This window comes from Symphodus melops (genome assembly GCF_947650265.1).
Source record: "Symphodus melops genome assembly, chromosome: 19".
Lineage (NCBI taxonomy): Eukaryota > Metazoa > Chordata > Actinopteri > Labriformes > Labridae > Symphodus > Symphodus melops.
In genome coordinates this window covers 12,542,733-12,566,291 of record NC_136709.1, presented here as the reverse complement: position 1 = coordinate 12,566,291, position 23,559 = coordinate 12,542,733, and the positions used below count along the sequence as shown (strand labels likewise).

Below are 23,559 nucleotides of genomic sequence, written 5' to 3'. Positions count from 1 at the left end.
ACTAGCAATTTAATGCTTAAGATAAGCAATACTATGCAAATGAATTTATACACAACTAAACCATGAGAAAGGATTTTGTAATGTTTATTCATAAGATAGTTAATGACTCTTGGGACCAGGAATTTGAACAAAACCATATTTACAGGAATAAACAGAAGTAGAAAAAGGCTGCTTTTCACAGCGTGCACTTGTTAACGTAAAATCATGTTCAACTATGTTAAAAACAAGAAAAACTGTTGAATCTATATACACAACTGTTGAATCTATATACACATGCTATTAAAAAGTCAAATTGTGTGGCCATTTAAAAAAAATGTAAATCCATCATCTGGTGTGAAAGACAGCAAAAAACTTTTTTTATTGTTGACATTACTTCATTAAACAAGGAATAGTTCAAGTCTTTCTTCTGTTCGACCGATTATTATTACCAAGATTGATTTGAGATATATTATGAACACATTTTTAAATTCATCTTAAATCAGTTGTCTGAGAAGTAAAAATCCTCTTCCTCTTCGCTATCGCTTTGCGCTGTGTCATTTCCTTGGAACATCTCCCAAACAACAAAGGTGTCATTTTCTAGCAAATAAGGGAAGAAGAAAATTCTGTTAAGCAACAATACTAGTGACACATTAGAAAAGCAGGAATTTCTCCTCTCAGTCAGCTTTCCAAAAAATGTTGGAAATTTACCACAGTCTTAATAATAATAATTAATACTTTATTAACCCTATTAATTTATACTTTATTAATACCAGTAATGAACATGAAGTTAGAAAGTAAAAGCATTCAAATCTTCAAAATGAGATTTGCTGCAGCGTTAACCAAGAAGGTGTTTGGTTTTGTTTTTCTTCTGTGTGCGTGGATTCAATGTCATACCTGTGTTACCACATCTTCTCATCGTTCGTTTAACAGATGGTGTGAAACCCTAAATGGGAAAAAAAGAGAGGAATTGTTAAAACGATAAAGAATAGTCTATGCCTTCAGAAATGTAACCCTAGTTAGTAATTACCTTTGAAGGTGTAGCTTGTTTGCAAACATTATACTGATGTTTTCTCATCCTCTTCTGGAGTTGGAAGGTGTATTTGTCATAGTTGCTCCTTAGAAATTAAGAAACAAGTTAGGTATTATACTGTAAAAGTCTTGAAGACAAGAAGTCAGAAGATAACTTACGTGTTGGGAGAGTCAATCATCCCTGGACGGACATCCAGACACTGAGGAGTCTTTACTTCAGGGAAACCTATTGACCCCGGGGTCCGGGGCTCTTGTTCTGACAGAGCACAGTCATTGTCCTCACTCGGACACATGGAGGGCATCTATGCACGAAAACAAGTGGAACAGCAATGACTCATGTCACACAATCATTAGACAGAGATAAAGTTTATTTCTTGTAAATACATGAAACAGGAAGAAACAAACCTCAAATTGTTTCTGATGCATATACTCAGAGGAGAAAACATCATCAACATCTTCTTTGGGCATGGCTTTCAAGAACTGACGCACCTCCTTCTTTCTCCTCAAGGTTCCCACGCGAGCTGATATCACAGGATGATCTGTAACAAGTCGTACAGTCAAGTCAAACATGGGTTCGTTCCAGAGTTCAAGTCAAGAGCCCAAAATATCTCAGTGAGAAGCAATTTTTTTAAAATATATTTTTCACAGTTCTCTGGCCATTAAAAGCAAAAAACATTTATTGAAATAATGAAGAACAACATTTTGCAAACAAAGAGGCAAAATTGTCACTATAATGTGATGCAGTTTAAAAGAACCACAAAAAACAATATCAGTATAGATCAATATCAAATACATGTAAATAAAATCACAGGGAAAAAAAATAATTGAGTAGCAGTTCACGGTATTAAGCTAACTGAATTAATTGTCTGAGACCTACATGTAATAAAACAATGCTACACCAGTTGAGTTAGCATTAAACCAGCTTTTTGTAAGACTTGGTAATTATCTCTATCCTAAACTACTACCTGTCCTTACCTGGATCTTTTGGTGCTTCCACCTTTTGCTTTCCACATCTGCTGGGTTTCTTGGCGGGAGTCTCCGAGGTTACGTTGCACATGAGCTGCCTGTGACACTCCTCAACGGAACGTGTTCCAACTGTCCTTGCCACCTTCGCCCAGTAACCGGTCACGCTTTTAGGATAGTAGGACACAGCCCTGGAAAACAAAACAAAAAACGCATAAACGATAAGTGTTTCTGCAGAATGATAATTCGTCACTATACAGGTAGAAAGAATGAACTCACTCTCGTAGCCTCATCAGCTCTGCTTCTGTCCACTCAGCTTCATCTTCATCTTGTTGAGTCTGAGTGCTGTATTTGTTTTCTTTCTTGCTAGTTGTCTTAGGCAGCGATTTTGTGGCTATCTTGGTGCTTTTCTTCTGTTTTGGTTGTATTTGTGCAACGTCGTTAGTTTTTGTCCCTTTAGTTCTACTCTTGATTTCCTTCACGCTCTCCTTCCTCTCACACTCGTCTGATGACGGACTTGACGGGAACCTGTTGCTCTGCCTTGACTTGTGATGAACATTCATCCCTCGCTTCTCGTGTGCTCCTTTCGACTTTTTTGTTCTCCTGAAGAAAACCTCATCGTCTGAAGACTGAGTTTGATCAGGAACGGGCGGAGATTGTGGAGATAATGAGACGGCATGTTTTCGTCTCACTTCAAGTGTCTGTTTTATTGAATTCTTTGTCGAAGATGTTTCAGGTTTTGTTTGTTTTCGCAGGACAGTGTCCACATACAGCCTGTTTTCTGTAGCTGGACCCCTTCTGCTGGATCTTGTCATTCTACCAGACTCCTCATCAGTGCTACTTTGCGTCTCCCCGGGAGGCTCTGGTGAATGAAAGGGCTGCTCTTCGTGAATTACTTTGGCTTTGATGGATTTACGAAGTTGAGCCTTAACCTTCCTCAGTGGGACTGTCGCCTCTAGGCTGCTGGTTGATTCAAATCTATCATGGCCTGGAAACATAGAGAACAGTGTGTTTACGTTCAACTAATTACGTATCTCTCAAGACTTAAACAGCAGCTCCTAAATATTCCTCACCTTCAGCACACGGAAGAAAAACATGGGCAGGTTTCTTAGACGCCCTCGCAGACACTCTGGTACTAACCTCCTGTGAGAAATCAAATCAAAACAGTCAGCTGTTTGCACTTAATAAAAGCAACCGGCCCTAGGTTGGTAGACCATCTTTAAGTGCTTACAGAGATGCAGGTGGAAGTCTCGTAACATTCATGAATTGTAACATTCATGTGTGCATCCAGAATGACTCTCCCTCCTTTCCAATACTCCAGAGGGGCCTTGATCACACGACCACTTCGAGACACTTGCCTAGAGGACGAGGGGGCAGGAGGACAGGAAGCAGCTGAAGAGACGGAGAGAATACAGCTTTTAATGTCACAGAAAAGACATTTGGTAAAGCTATCCAAACGTCCATCATCTTCCACTTATCCGAGGCTAAATTTCAGTGGCAGCAGGCTAAATAAATGGACCTCCAACCAGGGATGTGATACGATCCCTGCAGCCCTGGGTCTAACCAGTTGGTCATACCCAGGAAACCTCACAAAAGGAGCTGCTTAGGAAGCAGCAAAATCAGATGCCCTAGCCACCTGGCTTCTTTTGGTGAGAAGCAGCGACTCTACTCAGAACTCTCTCACTCTGTCTCAGTGAACACTACCATTCAAACACATGATTATCACCTTAGCGTCAGCATGTAGGCAATGGCATTGTAAGACAGTAGGCATATCGAATCATTAAGTCATGAACCACACTGATAGCGTATAACAACTACAACAAATGGGAGAAAGGTAGAATTTTGTTTGTTATCAATTGTTCTTCTCGTGGTATTTAGTACGAGTGTTTGTCTCGTACTTACGTGTCTTTGGAGGTTTTGTTCGGTGCCGCTTCATAGACACTTTGTTGGACGAAGCCTCAGATTTAGTCTTTGACTTGATGTCTCGTCCTTCGCGGTTTCTCGTTGTCCCTTGGCTACAACATTTTTAAAATTCACATCTTGAGTAAATGTAGTTTCAACCTCCGACTGTAAACAAAGCTTTTCAAAAGAGTCCCCGTTACTGCAGGTGGCTCAGGAGTGAAATAAATATTCTTACTCTTTCTCTGACAGGAACTTCTCGTAAAGAGTTTTCCAGTTTGCAGGAAATCCATTTAAAAAGTTCTTCAAGAACCAATTGGGAAACCCTGCAGACAGACAACAATAGATGCAAGAAAAACACTATCGATGAATATTCTTGATATTGATCTTTTAAATAGTATTTGTATCGATTGAGATGCAGCAGGTCTGCTTTATTTTAGATTTCTTCAAAAGAGAAACAATTCTTTAACAGAAAATATATTACCAGAGTCCGCGTCCAAGTTCATCTTGCCAACCAAAATATAAAACCTGCCAGAGACGGTCTTCAGAACAGATTTATTAATCCGATCCACAACGATGTTACTGATCCATGGTATGCTGTCCTCCCTGGGTGGAGAAAGAAAAATCAAGAGTTCAGAATAAACCACCCAACATCCTACATCTGGAATCAAAAGTGTGAACATTTCAGTCCGATTGGATAGGAGCTGATAAAGTAATTTAATCATCAGTTATAATAAACTTTGTTTTCTAAACTCTCCTCCTTTCAAACATTTTTAAAATCACGATGCGTTTAGAAAACTTACAGGTGGATCCCCTCAACAAACAGGCCCTTGTGATTCCTCCTCAGATGCCACTTCTTGAGATGAATCTCGCTCACCTGCCAAAGAGGGAAACACATGTCCAATACGGATCAAGACGACTTACACTTCCATAACTCTTAATATCATCTTCTTTGAAATACCCAGAGGTATTTATTATAAGATTAACGTTCACTCACACTCGGAAATGTTGCTGTTTGAGGCCATTTGTTTCGCTTGAACACAGCAGAGTGTTTCTTTGGTATGGAAATCCTCGGTGAATTTAGTACTAGAGGGTCCTCAAGCAAAACCGGCTGGAAAGGCTGAGCAGGGCTTGGGATATGTTCAGAGGGATCTGTGTCTGATTGGCTGTCAGCTGACTCCTCTCGGGACTGGCGGACAGGACCCACAGCCTCTGAAACATTTCTTAAAGCAGGAGCCATTTCGTGAACCACGGAGGGACGCGCGTCTCTGGACCGATGGGAATTACCTTCGGAAAAGAAGTGCAATCAGCAACAAAAGGTACACGTGATGTGCAGCATGCAAACACAGCATTTAAAAAATGCCATCTCCTACTATACCTCCATGTATAATAAGTTATACCACTTAATGATGAACTTACCCACATTGAAGAGATCCCGTGAACTGCTGCTGACTTTGTTTACTTTTTCTTGCTCCACTTTATATTCCCTCTCCTTCATGTAAGCAAACATCTTGGCTGGAGACATTGGGGTGTTCTTTTCTGCAACACTTTGGCAACCTGTTTATAACAGCAAAGGGGAAACATGAAGATGGATTACTCACCTGAATGATGTGTAAACAGTCACTGCAAACACTCAGCAATGATATCTCACGTTTCAAAGCTGTAGATATCGGTGGTAACATGGCTTCATGACTGGACCATTTCGAACCTGGCTGGTCAGCAGAGATTCTTCTCGCATCAATGAAATCCTCCACGTAAGTGTTGGTGTGGATGTCATCCTCACTGAAAGGACTGGGCGTTTTCCTATGTTGAGGCGGACTAAAAACACCATTGTTAACCTTGTTAAAGTCCTGGTGTTCCAATTTTCTCTTCCTTAACTTGTTCTTCATGGGGGAAAATGCAGAGCCCTGAAGAGGTGCAAACACACCCCTCATGCAGTCCTCTTCCTTTGGGTGCATCTTCACTGGAGTCCTGCTGCTGGTCTCCATGAAACCATCCATGCGTCTGTCCTGAGGCTTTTCTCTGTGACTCTGCGTTATTCGGTTGCACAGAGAGAGGGGATGAGACACAGCTGTGGACTCCATGAAGGGTCTCTTTCGTGGCGTGTATCCGAGCCAGGTGGGCATTTCCTCCATAGGTTTGCTGTTGATGTTTAAATAAGAATCAGCACAGGTTTTCTGAGGACTCGGTATCGGAGAGAGGGTCAAAACCTGCGCTTCATCTCGATATGAACCGACCCTCTGATTCTCTTTCAGCTCGTTTGTCATCCAGGTGCTTTCTTTTCTCTTCCTGGGCGACACAAAATAGCCTTCATGTTTCTCTCCATACAATGGCTCGTTAGCCGTTTCGTAAAACATCCAGTCCTTCGCGCAGATCTCTTCTCTTTGTACTTTGGATTTCAGCTTCGCAAATACCTTAGCAGGAGAATCAACCCGCGGCTTTGCATGTTGTAATATATGGTTGTAATACGCCATAGTTTTTAGAGGGCGAAACCAGGTTGTTGTACATCCGTGGAGTATGCTAGCATCGAGCTCGTTTGCTATCGGAATTCAAATTTCGTCATTGGACCGCCATTGGCTCGAAATATGTGACGTATATTCAAAACATTAACGTCACTTCCGGACTGTTCCCGATCCTTTCCCTTAAATTTTACTGTTTACCCTTTTGACCTTTTTAGGGTTAACCACAAGACAGTCAATGAGTTAACAGGATTATTTTCAATTTATGTATGAAGGGTATAATATCCAGGAAATACAACTTAACACCAAATGCTTTTAAATATAGACATTTAACTGATTATAATCCAATATTAAACAAAGCGATGAGAATGATCACAGGTGCAATTGTAATGCATCAACAATAACATATCATATAGACAGTGTGTGTTCCTAATATTGCAGGCTAGATTCTGAACACAGGACTTTCACAAGTTAACACAATATTATTTGAAACTGGTAAATTGCTGCTGTTGCTGTTGTTAAGGCAGAAATATTACAATCAAATGTTAAAAATAGAAAAATAGAAATGCCAGTAAATGTATGTTCTGTAAAGTAGAGTCAAACCATAGATATATGGCTCTGGATATATCTATGAGTCAAACAACCTTAGAAGAAGAAGTAGCATACTGCGCATGCTCAACTGAAAGTCACGTTTCCGGGTTAGGGTTGTTGCTTTTAAACATCTGATAGGGACCTTTTCCAGAAAACTTAAGAGTAAACATTTGTTACAGATTATTTTGTACTTGTAAGCAAAGCGTGTTTGTTACAACACGAGTCGGAGCGCTGACGTCACCGGGAAACAAACAATAGTTTTTTTAAACTCTTTGACCGCTTTGACTGAAGTGATGCAACATGGCAGCAACTCCTCTCAGCAGGTGTTTAGTGTCCGTGCTGAGGACACACGCACGGTGTCACACCCGTGTGTCCTGTGCTGTTAACAGCCGAGGAGCAGACGGAGACTCAAGCCTTTGTCGGGGACCTTCAGTGGGCTGGGACAGAAGGAGCGGTGGGGACAACAGCCGCTCTCCCGGGCTGAAGACGATCTCTGTGGGTCTGGGACTCTGTGGAGCCGCACTGCTCCACAGTCACAAGGACAACAAGTCAGAGGACGGAGATGTGTCTGTATCTGGACGGATTTTAGAACTCGTCCTCCCATCAGCTCTGTGTGCCTCTCCATACAAACCTGACAGCCCCCGTTATAAATACAACTTTATTGCAGATGTAGTGGAAAAGTCCACTCCAGCTGTCGTGTACATTGAAATCGTGGGCAGGTAAGTAAGACTGGAAAGATGAACCGAATCAGGATATGTAGCTCTGTCCTAAGTGTCTACATGTGTATACCATACCTTATAGCATTTACTAATAGATGTAAACCAAAATGGGGAACGTCCAGTGTTATGACAGGAAAATGTAAACACAGCAACAGTGTCATATCAAAGAATGGGTTAATAAAACAGTAAACATGCGCATAAGTTATTTCAGGTCACATGGTGTGTGTGTGTTAGTTACATTGAAAGTTTGAAAATCTGACAATTATGACTTTATTTTCCTTTCAGTTGAAGTTTATCATTTACCAGGTAAGATGCCAAATGTGTATCATATGTAACTGAACTCAGTCATTTAGCCCAGGGTTTCTCAAACTTTTTTAGACCATGGACCCCTTTCAGGGGACACATTTTTCCAAGGACCCCCCTCATTATTGTAACGTTGATCAGCATTATATTAATACAACATATTCATACGATGTAGAAACTTTGCAACAATAAAGTTAAACTAGACAATTTGCATTTCCCTGCGGAAAATGCGTGTGAATGCTTCCTGCTGAAATGTTGCATAAACACTGCTGAATGAAGAAGAACCAGCAGAAGATGAAGAAAAAGTGGAAGAAGAGGAAATAGCAGAAGAAAAGTAGAAGAAGACAAACAGTAATAAAAGTACAACAAGAAGCAGAAGAAGTAAAAGTATCTGCAGAAGAACAAGAAATAGTAATGGAAGAAGAAGATGTAGCAACAGCAGAAATACAAGAAGCAGAAGAAGAGGAAATAGCAGAAAAAGACAGTAGCAAAACTAAAACAAGAAGCAGAAGAAGTTAAAGTATCTGCAGAAGAACAAGAAATAGTAATGGAAGAAGAAGATGTAGTAACAGCAGAAATACAAGAAGCAGAAGAAGAGGAAATGGCAGAAAAAAGTAGCAAAACTAAAACAAGAAGCAGAAGAAATAAAAGTATCTGCAGAAGAACAAGAAATAGTAATAGAAGATGTCGAAAAAGCAGAAATACAAGAAGAAGAGGAAATAGCAGAAAAAGACAGTAGCAAAACTAAAACAAGAAGCAGAAAAAGTAAAAGTATCTGCAGAAGAACAAGAAATAGTAATAGATAGATAGATAGATAGATAGATAGATACTTTATTGATCCCGAGGGAAATTCAGGTAATAGAAGAAGATGTAGCAAAAGCAGAAATACAAGAAGCAGAAGAGGAGGAAATAGCAGAAAAAACAGTAGTAAAATTAGTACAAGTAAAAGTGTCTGTACAAGAACAAGAAATCGTGATAGAAGAAAATGTAGTAAAAGTAGGAATAGTACAAGTAGAAGAAAGTATCTGTACAAGAACAGGACACATCGGACATATTGCTCGCAGGAGCTGGGGATCGAACCCTCAACCTTCTGATTGAAGGGCGACGACTCTACCAACTCCGCTAAAGCTGGGGAAGAATAGACTGTATGGGGGGGAAGAAAGAGGAAAGAAGGGGAAGAAGGGGGAAGAAGAGGGAAGTAGAAAGAAGAGGAAAAGGAAGAAAATGAGGAAAAAAATGAAATAAATTAGAACTCTACATTGTCCTTCTGTGAGTCAAAAAGTTACTCCAAGTCATTCTTTTTTATTAAATTTCAGAAATTACCCAAAATTATTTGTTTTTCGTAAGGGGGAGAATAAGGAAGTTTGGATCTGAAGATCAGCGGTTCGAATCCTGCCTGGACCAAAACGATGCATGTTTTAAGTTGTTCATATGATAAAGTAATTTAAAATTAAAGCACTTATCCGTATCTAGTTTGAATTAAATCAATACTTCATTCTATTTAGCATTTATAATGTGTAAGAAAGTGATATTGTGTTTGTTTTTCTTTTTTTTGTCAGAAGTAAAGTGGTACACAATTCAAATATTATAGGAATTGCAATATTATTATTCTATTACTGTGTCATACTGCTAGGCAATAAGTGAAATGAAAGAAATGTAGCAGAAACACACATTTATTGAAATATATACAAGTTTTATATACAAATTGAAAAAGTAAAAAATTGAATGAATTCTGAATGAGATAGAGTTTATCTCTTCTCTGCCCTTTTCTCCTTGATGTCGTAGAAGCTGGGGCAGCAGACGACATGCTGGTGGTGGTAGAAGCTGGGGCAGCAGATGACATGCTAGTGGTGGTAGAAGCTGGGGCAGCAGATGACATGCTGGTGGTGGTAGAAGCTGGGGCAGCAGACGACATGCTGGTGGTGGTAGAAGCTGGGGCAGCAGATGACATGCTAGTGGTGGTAGAAGCTGGGGCAGCAGACGACATGCTGGTGGTGGTAGAAGCTGGGGCAGCAGACGACATGCTAGTGGTGGTAGAAGCTGGGGCAGCAGATGACATGCTAGTGGTGGTAGAAGCTGGGGCAGCAGATGACATGCTGGTGGTGGTAGAAGCTGGGGCAGCAGACGACATGCTAGTGGTGGTAGAAGGCTGTGGTCTAGACTGGCTGAGAGTGGTTTGCTCCTGCAAGATGAGTGTGGGGTCAAAGCCAGAATGAGACAGAGTTTATCTCTTCTCTGCCCTTTTCTCCTTGATGTCCTCAAGCTACTGCTCCAGTGGCATCCCAGCAGTGGAAGGACAATAAATGTAGCCACGGAATTGGCTGTGGCCACTTTCTTTATTTCTTGGCTGGTGGCACTTACTACATTTATTGTAGTTAACAGTGCGGTTGTAGGGCCTCGGAGTAGGGGTTGGAGGGGGAAGAGGGCCAGCAGGGACGATAGGCCTGGCAGAGGGAACTTGAGGCACAGCGAAAAACAGGAACGGGCTTTGGGCAGGGGCTGGAATAACAGGGGCTGTAGCAGAGGCAGCTGCAAATAACTGTCTCTGAAAGGGCGCCTTCGGCCGGATGGGATGTTGACTGCTGTTCTTCCTCTTTGCCTGTCCTGCTATACTAACAGGCAGATGATATGGATGCTGAGGGAGAAGCTGCTGAGGGGGAAGGGTAGGGCGCACAAGAGCTGGTGGCAGAGGCACAAGTGCTACAGGTAGAGGAGCAGGCAGGTTGACCCCCTGCAGAAGGACTGCACAATCCTGCCTCTTCAATCGGCTGTTGTGCCACTGGGTGAGGGTGGTCTGATTCACCTCATACAACTGAAGATTAGTGTCCTTCATCACTGTACCATTGTCCCGGACCAGCTGTCTTATATTCCTATAATCTTCAAGGATCAGCGTCCATCTTGACAGGCTGCTGCCCTTTCTCAGCTTCTTGGGGCTCTTGTGAAGCTGACAAAGTCTAATAAAGATGGCCTCTACCAGGCGACAACAGTCAGGCCACTGAGCAGGGGATCCAGCTGACCCAAGGACATAGCGCGTCATGCTGTCTGTTCCTGGTGTGAATTCTGCCTTTTTGGGTGACCTGAAATACCCCGTTTTTAGTTTATCCTGGTGCCTCGCTGCATAGACCACCCGCTGCTGGTCATAGGGCAGAAGGTCTTGCCACAACCCCACAATGGTGCTGGTCTGCTGGTTGGTGAGAGTTAGGGCAGTCTCATTCCTCAGCCCCACCAAGAACTCTGCCAGGTTGTCAACATGGTCCATTCCTGGCATGTTGTGCTCATCAACCGCCTGGAAAATATTATAATATTAAAATATAATAATTCTAAACATGAAAATTAGAAGGAAATCTAAGAAAGAAATGTGATACAGAATGATGCAGTACATTACACAAACACTTACCAACAGTTGGTCAGGTGAAGCTGGAGTTGCACCTGATGCTGGGGCAGCAGACGACATGCTGGTGGTGGTAGAAGCTGGGGCAGCAGACAACATGCTAGTGGTGGTAGAAGCTGGGGCAGCAGACGACATGCTGGTGGTGGTTGAAGCTGGGGCAGCAGACAACATGCTGGTGGTGGTAGAAGCTGGGGCAGCAGACGACATGCTGGTGGTGGTTGAAGCTGGGGCAGCAGACGACATGCTGGTGGTGGTGGTTGAAGGCTGTGGTCTAGACTGGCTGAGAGTGGTTTGCTCCTGCAAGATGAGTGTGGGGTCAAAGCCAGCATCTTCAAAACCCTCATCCTCTGGTTCCTCCTCAACAGCCACATCCTCCAGCATTTGTTCCGTCTCCTCCGTGTCAGGATCAACATCCTGCATTGCCCTTCCTGTCTGGCGGTACAGGTAATCAATACCAATCAGCTCTCCTGGGAAGGAAAAGAGAATACAGAAGTATATAATTAAACAGATAAATCAAACAATTCTCAATTCATCATGATTTTTCTATTTTGATCTCATTGAGTACAAAAACATACTGTTCAAATTAAATTAAACAGAACCATAAATAGTCAAACACACTTTCATCATAGGACTAAGCTGGGGAACAATAGACTGTATGGGGGGGAAGAAAGAAGGGGAAGAAGAGGGAAGTAGAAAGAAGAGGAAAAGGAAGAAAATGAGGAAAAAAATGAAATAAATTAGAACTCTACATTGTCCTGTGAGTCAAAAAGTTACTCCAAGTCATTCTTTTTTAGTAAATTTCAGAAATTACCCAAAATTATTTGTTTTTCGTAAGGGGGAGAATAAGGAAGTCTGGATCTGAAGATCAGCGGTTCGAATCCTGCCTGGACCAAAACGATGCATGTTTTAAGTTGTTCATATGATAAAGTAATTTAAAATTAAAGCACTTATCCGTATCTAGTTTGAATTAAATCAATACTTCATTCTATTTAGCATTTATAATGTGTAAGAAAGTGATAGTGTTTGTTTTTCTTTTTTTTTGTCAGAAGTAAAGTGGTATACAATTCAAATATTATAGGAATTGCAATATTATTATTCTATTACTGTGTCATACTGCTAGGCAATAAGTGAAATGAAAGAAATGTAGCAGAAACACACATTTATTGAAATATATACAAGTTTTATATACAAATTGAAAAAGTAAAAAATTGAATGAATTCTGAATGAGATAGAGTTTATCTCTTCTCTGCCCTTTTCTCCTTGATGTCGTAGAAGCTGGGGCAGCAGACGACATGCTAGTGGTGGTAGAAGCTGGGGCAGCAGATGACATGCTGGTGGTGGTAGAAGCTGGGGCAGCAGACGACATGCTGGTGGTGGTAGAAGCTGGGGCAGCAGACGACATGCTGGTGGTGGTAGAAGCTGGGGCAGCAGATGACATGCTAGTGGTGGTAGAAGCTGGGGCAGCAGACGACATGCTGGTGGTGGTAGAAGCTGGGGCAGCAGACGACATGCTAGTGGTGGTAGAAGCTGGGGCAGCAGATGACATGCTAGTGGTGGTAGAAGCTGGGGCAGCAGATGACATGCTAGTGGTGGTAGAAGCTGGGGCAGCAGATGACATGCTGGTGGTGGTAGAAGCTGGGGCAGCAGACGACATGCTAGTGGTGGTAGAAGCTGGGGCAGCAGACGACATGCTAGTGGTGGTAGAAGCTGGGGCAGCAGATGACATGCTAGTGGTGGTAGAAGCTGGGGCAGCAGATGACATGCTGGTGGTGGTAGAAGCTGGGGCAGCAGACGACATGCTAGTGGTGGTAGAAGGCTGTGGTCTAGACTGGCTGAGAGTGGTTTGCTCCTGCAAGATGAGTGTGGGGTCAAAGCCAGAATGAGACAGAGTTTATCTCTTCTCTGCCCTTTTCTCCTTGATGTCCTCAAGCTACTGCTCCAGTGGCATCCCAGCAGTGGAAGGACAATAAATGTAGCCACGGAATTGGCTGTGGCCACTTTCTTTATTTCTTGGCTGGTGGCACTTACTACATTTATTGTAGTTAACAGTGCGGTTGTAGGCCCTCGGAGTAGGGGTTGGAGGGGGAAGAGGGCCAGCAGGGACGATAGGCCTGGCAGAGGGAACTTGAGGCACAGCGAAAAACAGGAACGGGCTTTGGGCAGGGGCTGGAATAACAGGGGCTGTAGCAGAGGCAGCTGCAAATAACTGTCTCTGAAAGGGCGCCTTCGGCCGGATGGGATGTTGACTGCTGTTCTTCCTCTTTGCCTGTCCTGCTATACTAACAGGCAGATGATATGGATGCTGAGGGAGAAGCTGCTGAGGGGGAAGGGTAGGGCGCACAAGAGCTGGTGGCAGAGGCACAAGTGCTACAGGCAGAGGAGCAGGCAGGTTGACCCCCTGCAGAAGGACTGCACAATCCTGCCTCTTCAATCGGCTGTTGTGCCACTGGGTGAGGGTGGTCTGATTCACCTCATACAACTGAAGATTAGTGTCCTTCATCACTGTACCATTGTCCCGGACCAGCTGTCTTATATTCCTATAATCTTCAAGGATCAGCGTCCATCTTGACAGGCTGCTGCCCTTTCTCAGCTTCTTGGGGCTCTTGTGAAGCTGACAAAGTCTAATAAAGATGGCCTCTACCAGGCGACAACAGTCAGGCCACTGAGCAGGGGATCCAGCTGACCCAAGGACATAGCGCGTCATGCTGTCTGTTCCTGGTGTGAATTCTGCCTTTTTGGGTGACCTGAAATACCCCGTTTTTAGTTTATCCTGGTGCCTCGCTGCATAGACCACCCGCTGCTGGTCATAGGGCAGAAGGTCTTGCCACAACCCCACAATGGTGCTGGTCTGCTGGTTGGTGAGAGTTAGGGCAGTCTCATTCCTCAGCCCCACCAAGAACTCTGCCAGGTTGTCAACATGGTCCATTCCTGGCATGTTGTGCTCATCAACCGCCTGGAAAATATTATAATATTAAAATATAATAATTCTAAACATGAAAATTAGAAGGAAATCTAAGAAAGAAATGTGATACAGAATGATGCAGTACATTACACAAACACTTACCAACAGTTGGTCAGGTGAAGCTGGAGTTGCACCTGATGCTGGGGCAGCAGACGACATGCTGGTGGTGGTAGAAGCTGGGGCAGCAGACAACATGCTAGTGGTGGTAGAAGCTGGGGCAGCAGACGACATGCTGGTGGTGGTTGAAGCTGGGGCAGCAGACAACATGCTGGTGGTGGTAGAAGCTGGGGCAGCAGACGACATGCTGGTGGTGGTTGAAGCTGGGGCAGCAGACGACATGCTGGTGGTGGTGGTTGAAGGCTGTGGTCTAGACTGGCTGAGAGTGGTTTGCTCCTGCAAGATGAGTGTGGGGTCAAAGCCAGCATCTTCAAAACCCTCATCCTCTGGTTCCTCCTCAACAGCCACATCCTCCAGCATTTGTTCCGTCTCCTCCGTGTCAGGATCAACATCCTGCATTGCCCTTCCTGTCTGGCGGTACAGGTAATCAATACCAATCAGCTCTCCTGGGAAGGAAAAGAGAATACAGAAGTATATAATTAAACAGATAAATCAAACAATTCTCAATTCATCATGATTTTTCTATTTTGATCTCATTGAGTACAAAAACATACTGTTCAAATTAAATTAAACAGAACCATAAATAGTCAAACACACTTTCATCATAGGACTAAGCTGGGGAACAATAGACTGTATGGGGGGGAAGAAAGAAGAAAGAAGGGGAAGAAGAGGGAAGTAGAAAGAAGAGGAAAAGGAAGAAAATGAGGAAAAAAATGAAATAAATTAGAACTCTACATTGTCCTGTGAGTCAAAAAGTTACTCCAAGTCATTCTTTTTTAGTAAATTTCAGAAATTACCCAAAATTATTTGTTTTTCGTAAGGGGGAGAATAAGGAAGTCTGGATCTGAAGATCAGCGGTTCGAATCCTGCCTGGACCAAAACGATGCATGTTTTAAGTTGTTCATATGATAAAGTAATTTAAAATTAAAGCACTTATCCGTATCTAGTTTGAATTAAATCAATACTTCATTCTATTTAGCATTTATAATGTGTAAGAAAGTGATAGTGTTTGTTTTTCTTTTTTTTTGTCAGAAGTAAAGTGGTATACAATTCAAATATTATAGGAATTGCAATATTATTATTCTATTACTGTGTCATACTGCTAGGCAATAAGTGAAATGAAAGAAATGTAGCAGAAACACACATTTATTGAAATATATACAAGTTTTATATACAAATTGAAAAAGTAAAAAATTGAATGAATTCTGAATGAGATAGAGTTTATCTCTTCTCTGCCCTTTTCTCCTTGATGTCGTAGAAGCTGGGGCAGCAGACGACATGCTAGTGGTGGTAGAAGCTGGGGCAGCAGATGACATGCTAGTGGTGGTAGAAGCTGGGGCAGCAGACGACATGCTGGTGGTGGTAGAAGCTGGGGCAGCAGACGACATGCTGGTGGTGGTAGAAGCTGGGGCAGCAGATGACATGCTAGTGGTGGTAGAAGCTGGGGCAGCAGACGACATGCTGGTGGTGGTAGAAGCTGGGGCAGCAGACGACATGCTAGTGGTGGTAGAAGCTGGGGCAGCAGATGACATGCTAGTGGTGGTAGAAGCTGGGGCAGCAGATGACATGCTAGTGGTGGTAGAAGCTGGGGCAGCAGATGACATGCTGGTGGTGGTAGAAGCTGGGGCAGCAGACGACATGCTAGTGGTGGTAGAAGCTGGGGCAGCAGACGACATGCTAGTGGTGGTAGAAGCTGGGGCAGCAGATGACATGCTAGTGGTGGTAGAAGCTGGGGCAGCAGACGACATGCTAGTGGTGGTAGAAGCTGGGGCAGCAGATGACATGCTAGTGGTGGTAGAAGCTGGGGCAGCAGATGACATGCTGGTGGTGGTAGAAGCTGGGGCAGCAGACGACATGCTAGTGGTGGTAGAAGGCTGTGGTCTAGACTGGCTGAGAGTGGTTTGCTCCTGCAAGATGAGTGTGGGGTCAAAGCCAGAATGAGACAGAGTTTATCTCTTCTCTGCCCTTTTCTCCTTGATGTCCTCAAGCTACTGCTCCAGTGGCATCCCAGCAGTGGAAGGACAATAAATGTAGCCACGGAATTGGCTGTGGCCACTTTCTTTATTTCTTGGCTGGTGGCACTTACTACATTTATTGTAGTTAACAGTGCGGTTGTAGGGCCTCGGAGTAGGGGTTGGAGGGGGAAGAGGGCCAGCAGGGACGATAGGCCTGGCAGAGGGAACTTGAGGCACAGCGAAAAACAGGAACGGGCTTTGGGCAGGAGCTGGAATAACAGGGGCTGTAGCAGAGGCAGCTGCAAATAACTGTCTCTGAAAGGATGCCTTCAGCCGGATGGGATGTTGACTGCTGTTCTTCCTCTTTGCCTGTCCTGCTGTACTAACAGGCAGATGATATGGATGCTGAGGGAGAAGCTGCTGAGGGGGAAGGGTAGGGCGCACAAGAGCTGGTGGCAGAGGCACAAGTGCTACAGGCAGAGGAGCAGGCAGGTTGACCCCCTGCAGAAGGACTGCACAATCCTGCCTCTTCAATCGGCTGTTGTGCCACTGGGTGAGGGTGGTCTGATTCACCTCATACAACTGAAGATTAGTGTCCTTCATCACTGTACCATTGTCCCGGACCAGCTGTCTTATATTCCTATAATCTTCAAGGATCAGCGTCCATCTTGACAGGCTGCTGCCCTTTCTCAGCTTCTTGGGGCTCTTGTGAAGCTGACAAAGTCTAATAAAGATGGCCTCTACCAGGCGACAACAGTCAGGCCACTGAGCAGGGGATCCAGCTGACCCAAGGACATAGCGCGTCATGCTGTCTGTTCCTGGTGTGAATTCTGCCTTTTTGGGTGACCTGAAATACCCCGTTTTTAGTTTATCCTGGTGCCTCGCTGCATAGACCACCCGCTGCTGGTCATAGGGCAGAAGGTCTTGCCACAACCCCACAATGGTGCTGGTCTGCTGGTTGGTGAGAGTTAGGGCAGTCTCATTCCTCAGCCCCACCAAGAACTCTGCCAGGTTGTCAACATGGTCCATTCCTGGCATGTTGTGCTCATCAACCGCCTGGAAAATATTATAATATTAAAATATAATAATTCTAAACATGAAAATTAGAAGGAAATCTAAGAAAGAAATGTGATACAGAATGATGCAGTACATTACACAAACACTTACCAACAGTTGGTCAGGTGAAGCTGGAGTTGCACCTGATGCTGGGGCAGCAGACGACATGCTGGTGGTGGTAGAAGCTGGGGCAGCAGACGACATGCTAGTGGTGGTAGGAGCTGGGGCAGCAGACGACATGCTGGTGGTGGTAGAAGCTGGGGCAGCAGACGACATGCTGGTGGTGGTAGGAGCTGGGGCAGCAGACGACATGCTGGTGGTGGTGGTTGAAGGCTGTGGTCTAGACTGGCTGAGAATGGTTTGCTCCTGCAAGATGAGTGTGGGGTCAAAGCCAGCATCTTCAAAACCCTCATCCTCTGGTTCCTCCTCAACAGCCACATCCTCCAGCATTTGTTCCGTCTCCTCCGTGTCAGGATCAACATCCTGCATTGCCCTTCCTGTCTGGCGGTACAGGTAATCAATACCAATCAGCTCTCCTGGGAAGGAAAAGAGAATACAGAAGTATATAATTAAACAGATAAATCAAACAATTCTCAATTCATCATGATTTTTCTATTTTGATCTCATTGAGTACAAAAACATACTGTTCAAATTAAATTAAACAGAACCATAAATAGTCAAACACACTTTCATCATAGGACTACAAAGTCAGCACCCCAGCTCCCGCATACTGATCAGAGGGGACCTTAATCAATCATGTCTCTCTTTGTTCTTCCCCTATTCACACCTCTGCTGGAGACTCCTCCCTCCTTCCCTCGCTTCAAGGATCTGTTTACTGTCCCCTCTCTTAGATCACCACCAGCAAGAGTAACGGCAGTCAGCTGGCAGCTTCCACTCGAAACATCTCCCTATTCAGTGCTTATTTTAAGGGGTAAAATGAAGAGTTCGCGGCTGAATGATGATTTTATGAGCAAGAGGAGAGATAGCTGAACGCGTTGATGTCATTTTTATGTCTGGCATCCAAGAAATGTTGGAACTACAGCGATGTAAAAACTTAGGTCAATTTTTCTTTCATTTGACATTTTTCGTTTCTTTTAACATTACCGTTAATGGAGAGTTTTTTGGACCACCTGCCGCTTTGAAGCTCACAGTGTCCAAAGCTCCGTTTGTCTTGAAATCTTAATGTGAGCGAGAGGACAAGTTTTCCTACGTTTTGAGGGTAAATTTAGTCATGTGGTGTGAAAATTGTGGTCGCTAGAGCAATTTGTTCGGGAGATTTTGAAACAATCTGACAACTGTGCCGCACTCTAACGATGATGTCACGCACTCTGGCTTTGAACATCTCACCACATAGACACCCATTCAAAAACGTGGAAGACAGCAAAAAACATCACCAAACATTTGGAGGTATAGTTTAAAAAGTATAAAAGATAGCAAAACAATGTAAATGTAGTAAAAGTAGTGGAGAAACGTGTGAACGTTTTAAAGTAAAAATGAAGTCTCTACGTGGAACACAGCAAAAGTTATAAGGCTGAGAAGAAGGTGGAAAAGTTGAAACGTTTCCCATTCATTTCAATGGGGCAGAATTTTCTGGAAAAAGTGAAATAACTTTTAAAAGTAGTAAAAACGTGAAAAGATATAGCCATAATGAGCAGAAAAAGCTGAACAGCATGATAGTTGAACGGTGAAAGTAGCACAAACGGTTGAAGAGTAGAAGAGAGGCAAAAAACGCACGGAAGTGGAAGAATCGGTATAATAATATAGAACTGGATAACAATAGTGTGAATGCTTTGAAGCATTCACACTAATTAAATTTCTACTTTACAAGTCACAATCATAGACTGATCATATACAAGTTGATCTGTTGGCACAAAATTAAAGTGCGCAGGAGTATTGGACAAAATAGAGACTTTTTTATTGGTGCAAAAAGTCCCAGATTGTAGATATGCTTTTTCAATGTTCAACTTTTACAATTTTTTTGTAAATTATTCCGCAGGCCCCAGGGACCTCACTTCGAGAATCACTGATTTAGAAAATTCACCCACACATATATATAACTTATAAGAACTGAACAATCCAAAATAAGTATTAAGTATTGTGAAACAGGACATATAAGGAACTGTAGATGTTTTGTGTGAAGCTGGAGATGTGTATTGTTGTACGTCTCTATAATGTATGCTACAGATAATCAAAATTATGATGTTTTCTATCCAATACTCAGCTAATTCAATTCTAAAGCTTAAGACATTCTTTTGCCTTAACCACGACCTCAAGAGGCCTTCAAAGCCTCACAGTCACTTTGGGCACAATTCTATCAGTGAATCAGTGAGTGCTCATTATCATAAGGTGGAATATGGACTGATATTATTCAAGCTGCCTATCAGTTAATGTAATTAAGGTTTAGGTTTTTCCATCTTTGTAAGCTAATCAAGTCAATTCATGTACCTGTGATGTTTTACAGACACCCGTTTTCAGGAAGAGAAGTCCCCGTGTCCAATGGCTCCGGTTTCATCATCAGCAGTGACGGTCTCATTGTCACCAACGCTCATGTTGTAGCCAATAAGAGAGGTGTGCGAGTGAAGCTCACAAACGGAGATACGTTCAACGCCACTGTGCAGGATGTTGATCCTGTGGCAGACATCGCCACCATCAAAATCACGGCGAGGGTGAGCAAAAGATCATCTCTTCGACTGAAAATGAATGTAATGTATTTTATTATCTTACTGGGTGTCCCTTTGCATCCATCACGAGAGCAAAGAGACCCCCCATCAACAGCAAATCACTGCAACTGACACAATCAACTCGATTTAAGACAAGGCCGGTTTAGAGCACCATTCATACATGAAGTCCTTCAAAATGCTTCTCAGAGTGAGAAACGCAACGTTAAGATCAAAAGGGCAAAGAGAAGTACATACTAGAAAAAATAAGAACATACAGATCAGTTTCTTCCCAAACTTGACACCGGGGAATGGCCATTGTTTGATGTAATAATAACGCTAAATAAACAAAAACAAAAACCAAGCAGTGTTGAAAATATTTCCAGTGTCTGAAGAACGAAAAGCCAACGGTTTTTAAAAAAGAAAATAGTGCAGAGCTAGAAAAGGACGTTTTGTTTTCATTGCCTACTGTATCCCTGTCTCTTCCCTGATTTATAGAACCCTTTACCCACACTCACCCTCGGCAAGTCCTGTGACATTCGACAAGGAGAGTTTGTGGTCGCCATGGGGAGCCCTTTCGCTTTAAAGAATACAATAACATCAGGGATCGTCAGCTCTGTGCAGCGAGGCAGCAAGGAGCTGGGCCTGTCCAATTCCAACATGGACTACATCCAGACTGATGCAGCCATTGATGTGAGTCTTGTGCCACAAGTTCAGAGTTAGTGATGCACCGGGGGCTAGTTTATGTTTAAAGCTGTGTCATTTTATTGACTGTTGGAAAAGTAAAACATGTTTGTCTATTTAATAAACCTTTTTTTACCTCTAACTTTTCCCTTTTTTGTGTGTTTTTTTGCAGTTTGGCAATTCTGGAGGTCCCCTCATTAACTTGGTGAGTTTCTGGTTTCCTCTTAAAATGTTGGTCATCTCGTGGCATATTCAAGTCACTGAAGTTTATTCACTGCTCAAAGAAATAAAGGAACACTTAAATAATGCATCAGATCTTGATGAACAAAACTATTGAAGTTAAAAATCTTTAGTGATGTCCATTGTTCAATTTGTTGGGAACAAAACGTAACATGGGTCAGTGGAAATCATCTATTCATCGAGAGCAGGATTAAAAATCAAAAGGAAAATCAAATAAAAGTTGAAAATCCCAAGCTGGTCCAATTTACATGAATTTTATCATGGCAACTCATTATGCGGCTCTGTAGTCAGCATTGTGGATTGGATCAGGGCATCAGTGAGCTCCAAAACGATGAGTCACGGTACTGAGCAGTGTTGTATGCACCAGTACATAATCCTATAGGTGCTTAATTGGATTTAAGTCAGGGGAACAAAAGGTCAATGACATCAATTGTGCCTTCGTCATCCAGGAACTCCCTACACACACTGGCCGCTTAGGGCCGGACATTGCCCTGCACCCGGAGAAACCCAGGACCCACTGCACCAGTGGGAGGTTTGACAATGACTGAGGATTTTATCCCAGTACCAAACAGCAGTCAGGGCACTTGTTGGTTATAACATGGAGATCTGTGTAACCTTCTAAGGATATGCCTCCCTAGACCATCACTGACCAACACAATGTTCGATGGTGTGAAACTACTGTCATCTGTGAAGAGAACAGGGGGGACCTGCCAACACTCATGTTCTCTGGCAAATGTCAATCAAGCTCATCAGGTCCTTTAGTCTTGCAATGCCCCTCCTCACACAAGGGAACAGCCTGTCCAGCTCCCCTTGTCTAGCTGCTGGTCTCCCAGTACATCTGCCATGCTCTTTAGACTGTACTGGGAGACTCAGGCTAAACTGATTTTCCAGTTCTTCATAAATGGATATATCCCTGAACAAATAAGTGTTCCTTTAACCTTTTCTGAGCAGCGTAAAACAGAAAGAGAACCTTTAGGTTTTCATCACACATTTCTTGCATGCATGTGTTACCCAGCAACTGGATGTACCATTTCTATCAGGAGATCTGTGGGAGTTTTCTGACTCAGACTGAGGTGACAGGATTTTGTTCCAACACACATCGATGCACAACAACCAATCTGATTGTGTTATCCCTTCTCTTCTTCAGGACGGTGAAGTCATCGGTATAAACACCATGAAGGTCACTGCAGGAATCTCTTTTGCCATACCATCTGATCACCTCAGACTTTTTCTTGATAATGCAGCAAAGAAGAAGAGTAAGAATCCAAAACTAAACGAACCATTTTCTCTCCGTTCCATATTCTACGCGGCATCCGAAAATTCAAAGGAAATAATTCATCTTTACATGTCATTTTGTTTTGTGTGCCTTCCTTTAGCGTCCTGGTTTGGCGAGTCACAGACAAAGCGGCGCTACATTGGCGTGATGATGTTGACGCTGACACAAAGGTGAATGCTTTACAAAAAGAAATATCTGCAGTGTAGCAGATGTAATAATATGAAGACTGATGCCACTCTGCCAAAGTAACTCATTTCTGGTTTGTCCCTCGGCTTCAGCATCATTGCAGAGCTGAAGTTGAGAGACCCGTCCTTTCCAGACGTGACACACGGCATCCTGATTCACAGAGTGATCATGGGCTCACCAGCCAACAGGTAAGCAGAGTAACTGACCAATCACAGGCCCTTGTTGCTCAATCATCAATAAATCCTGTAGGACTGACGCAGACTTGTATCGGTGGCACTAAGCATGATATGTTTGGTAATTCTGTTATAGACGCTTATTACTGACATTGAGTTATACGTTTTAGAATGATCTCTTAATAAACAGTATGAACGTCTTTTTTTTTTTTTTTAGGTTGAATAACAGGAAACATCCAGTTAGTTTTTCTCGCATCACGAAACGTGAATGAGAAGCGGAGACTAACCAGCGGTCTTGTCGTACTTGTCTCAGAGCAGGCATGCTGCCAGGAGACATCGTGTTGGAGATTAACGGAGTGAAAGTGAAAACCTCGGAGGAGATCTACCAGACCGTCCGCAGTAGCGATAAAATCACCATGGTGGTGCAGCGAGGACGTGAGCGGCTGCAGCTCCAGATGACTCCAGAGTACACAGAGTGACACATCGTTTGTGTTTCTGTTGATGTAAAGGACAAATGGATTAGTTTAGCAAGAAAAGAGAACACTGTAAAACATGTCGACTGTTTGTTTACAGTATTGAATAAGTGGTTAATACAACTGAACTGAGAGCAGTGGGGCGCAAGACTGTGGGGCGCAGCATAAAGTCAACGTTCAGGTGGATTCGTGCCGTATTTATGTTCAAGTTTTGACTGGTTTAATACACATCTAAAGATGCCTCTCTGGATGTTTTATGGCTGTAATCATTTCTACAATTCAAACATGAATCCTCCAGCACCTACACACCAACAAGGATGATGCTACAGTATTTATTAATAGTTTTTCAATCAGTAAAATAAAGAAAACATGTTTTTTACCTTCAAAGAATATGCTCTTTCTTCCTGTAAAAGTAGCAAAACATGCACAAGGCAACACAATGTTTGC

General features: G+C 43.1%; 5 protein-coding genes across 7 annotated transcripts; 1 reads left to right on the top strand and 4 right to left on the bottom strand.

The window, feature by feature from the left end:
• Positions 1-68: 68 nt before the first annotated feature.
• mis18bp1 (MIS18 binding protein 1) lies at positions 69-6,476 on the bottom strand. Of its 2 annotated transcripts, none has more exons than XM_079370679.1 (16): positions 5,504-6,476; positions 5,290-5,427; positions 4,868-5,157; positions 4,674-4,747; positions 4,355-4,476; positions 4,109-4,196; positions 3,874-3,986; positions 3,203-3,363; positions 3,045-3,114; positions 2,251-2,959; positions 1,984-2,162; positions 1,414-1,547; positions 1,168-1,310; positions 1,007-1,094; positions 874-922; positions 69-576 (listed from the first exon to the last, which is right to left on the bottom strand). In XM_079370679.1, the coding sequence occupies exons 1-16, from the start codon at positions 6,342-6,344 to the stop codon at positions 479-481; spliced, it is 3,297 nt and encodes a 1,098-aa protein (XP_079226805.1). In that variant the 5' UTR covers positions 6,345-6,476; the 3' UTR covers positions 69-478. The 2 variants fall into 2 exon arrangements, with proteins under 2 accessions (XP_079226805.1, XP_079226806.1); XM_079370680.1 differs by having other exon boundaries at positions 5,522-6,475.
• A 243-nt stretch (positions 6,477-6,719) lies between these two features.
• LOC306841049 (serine protease HTRA2, mitochondrial-like) lies at positions 6,720-23,502 on the top strand. 2 transcript variants are annotated; one of them, XM_079370684.1, is made up of 8 exons: positions 6,743-7,639; positions 19,885-20,089; positions 20,579-20,773; positions 20,937-20,969; positions 22,152-22,260; positions 22,381-22,450; positions 22,559-22,654; positions 22,953-23,502. In XM_079370684.1, the coding sequence occupies exons 1-8, from the start codon at positions 7,221-7,223 to the stop codon at positions 23,116-23,118; spliced, it is 1,293 nt and encodes a 430-aa protein (XP_079226810.1). In that variant the 5' UTR covers positions 6,743-7,220; the 3' UTR covers positions 23,119-23,502. The 2 variants fall into 2 exon arrangements, with proteins under 2 accessions (XP_079226809.1, XP_079226810.1); XM_079370683.1 differs by having other exon boundaries at positions 6,720-7,639; positions 22,152-22,450.
• On the bottom strand, positions 10,099-11,860 carry LOC306840141 (uncharacterized protein; the record flags this gene model as incomplete). Its single annotated transcript, XM_079369235.1, has 3 exons — positions 11,340-11,860; positions 10,304-11,228; positions 10,099-10,124 (listed from the first exon to the last, which is right to left on the bottom strand). Exons 1-3 carry the CDS (start codon positions 11,751-11,753, stop codon positions 10,099-10,101), a joined length of 1,365 nt encoding a protein of 454 aa, XP_079225361.1. The 5' UTR covers positions 11,754-11,860.
• On the bottom strand, positions 13,157-14,918 carry LOC306840140 (uncharacterized protein; the record flags this gene model as incomplete). The annotated part of the gene is made up of 3 exons (XM_079369234.1): positions 14,398-14,918; positions 13,362-14,286; positions 13,157-13,182 (listed from the first exon to the last, which is right to left on the bottom strand). Exons 1-3 carry the CDS (start codon positions 14,809-14,811, stop codon positions 13,157-13,159), a joined length of 1,365 nt encoding a protein of 454 aa, XP_079225360.1. The 5' UTR covers positions 14,812-14,918.
• LOC306840139 (uncharacterized protein) lies at positions 16,294-19,878 on the bottom strand (the record flags this gene model as incomplete). The annotated part of the gene is made up of 3 exons (XM_079369233.1): positions 17,535-19,878; positions 16,499-17,423; positions 16,294-16,319 (listed from the first exon to the last, which is right to left on the bottom strand). The coding sequence occupies exons 1-3, from the start codon at positions 17,910-17,912 to the stop codon at positions 16,294-16,296; spliced, it is 1,329 nt and encodes a 442-aa protein (XP_079225359.1). The 5' UTR covers positions 17,913-19,878.
• Positions 23,503-23,559: the final 57 nt, after the last annotated feature.

What these genes read in the sequence shown, in the direction of transcription:
- mis18bp1 (XM_079370679.1), bottom strand. Translation starts at nt 6,344, where the DNA reads ATGGCGTATTACAACCATATATTACAACATGCAAAGCCGCGGGTTGAT. An exon ending in AACAAAACCTCCAAAGACAC is followed by an intron (nt 3,364 to 3,873) that starts GTAAGTACGAGA and finishes CCGTCTCTTCAG; the next exon opens with CTGCTTCCTGTCCTCCTGCC. An exon ending in TGCATCAGAAACAATTTGAG is followed by an intron (nt 1,311 to 1,413) that starts GTTTGTTTCTTC and finishes TTTCGTGCATAG; the next exon opens with ATGCCCTCCATGTGTCCGAG.
- LOC306841049 (XM_079370683.1), top strand. Translation starts at nt 7,221, where the DNA reads ATGGCAGCAACTCCTCTCAGCAGGTGTTTAGTGTCCGTGCTGAGGACA. An exon ending in GAGGTCCCCTCATTAACTTG is followed by an intron (nt 20,970 to 22,151) that starts GTGAGTTTCTGG and finishes TCTCTTCTTCAG; the next exon opens with GACGGTGAAGTCATCGGTAT. An exon ending in ATGTTGACGCTGACACAAAG is followed by an intron (nt 22,451 to 22,558) that starts GTGAATGCTTTA and finishes CCTCGGCTTCAG; the next exon opens with CATCATTGCAGAGCTGAAGT.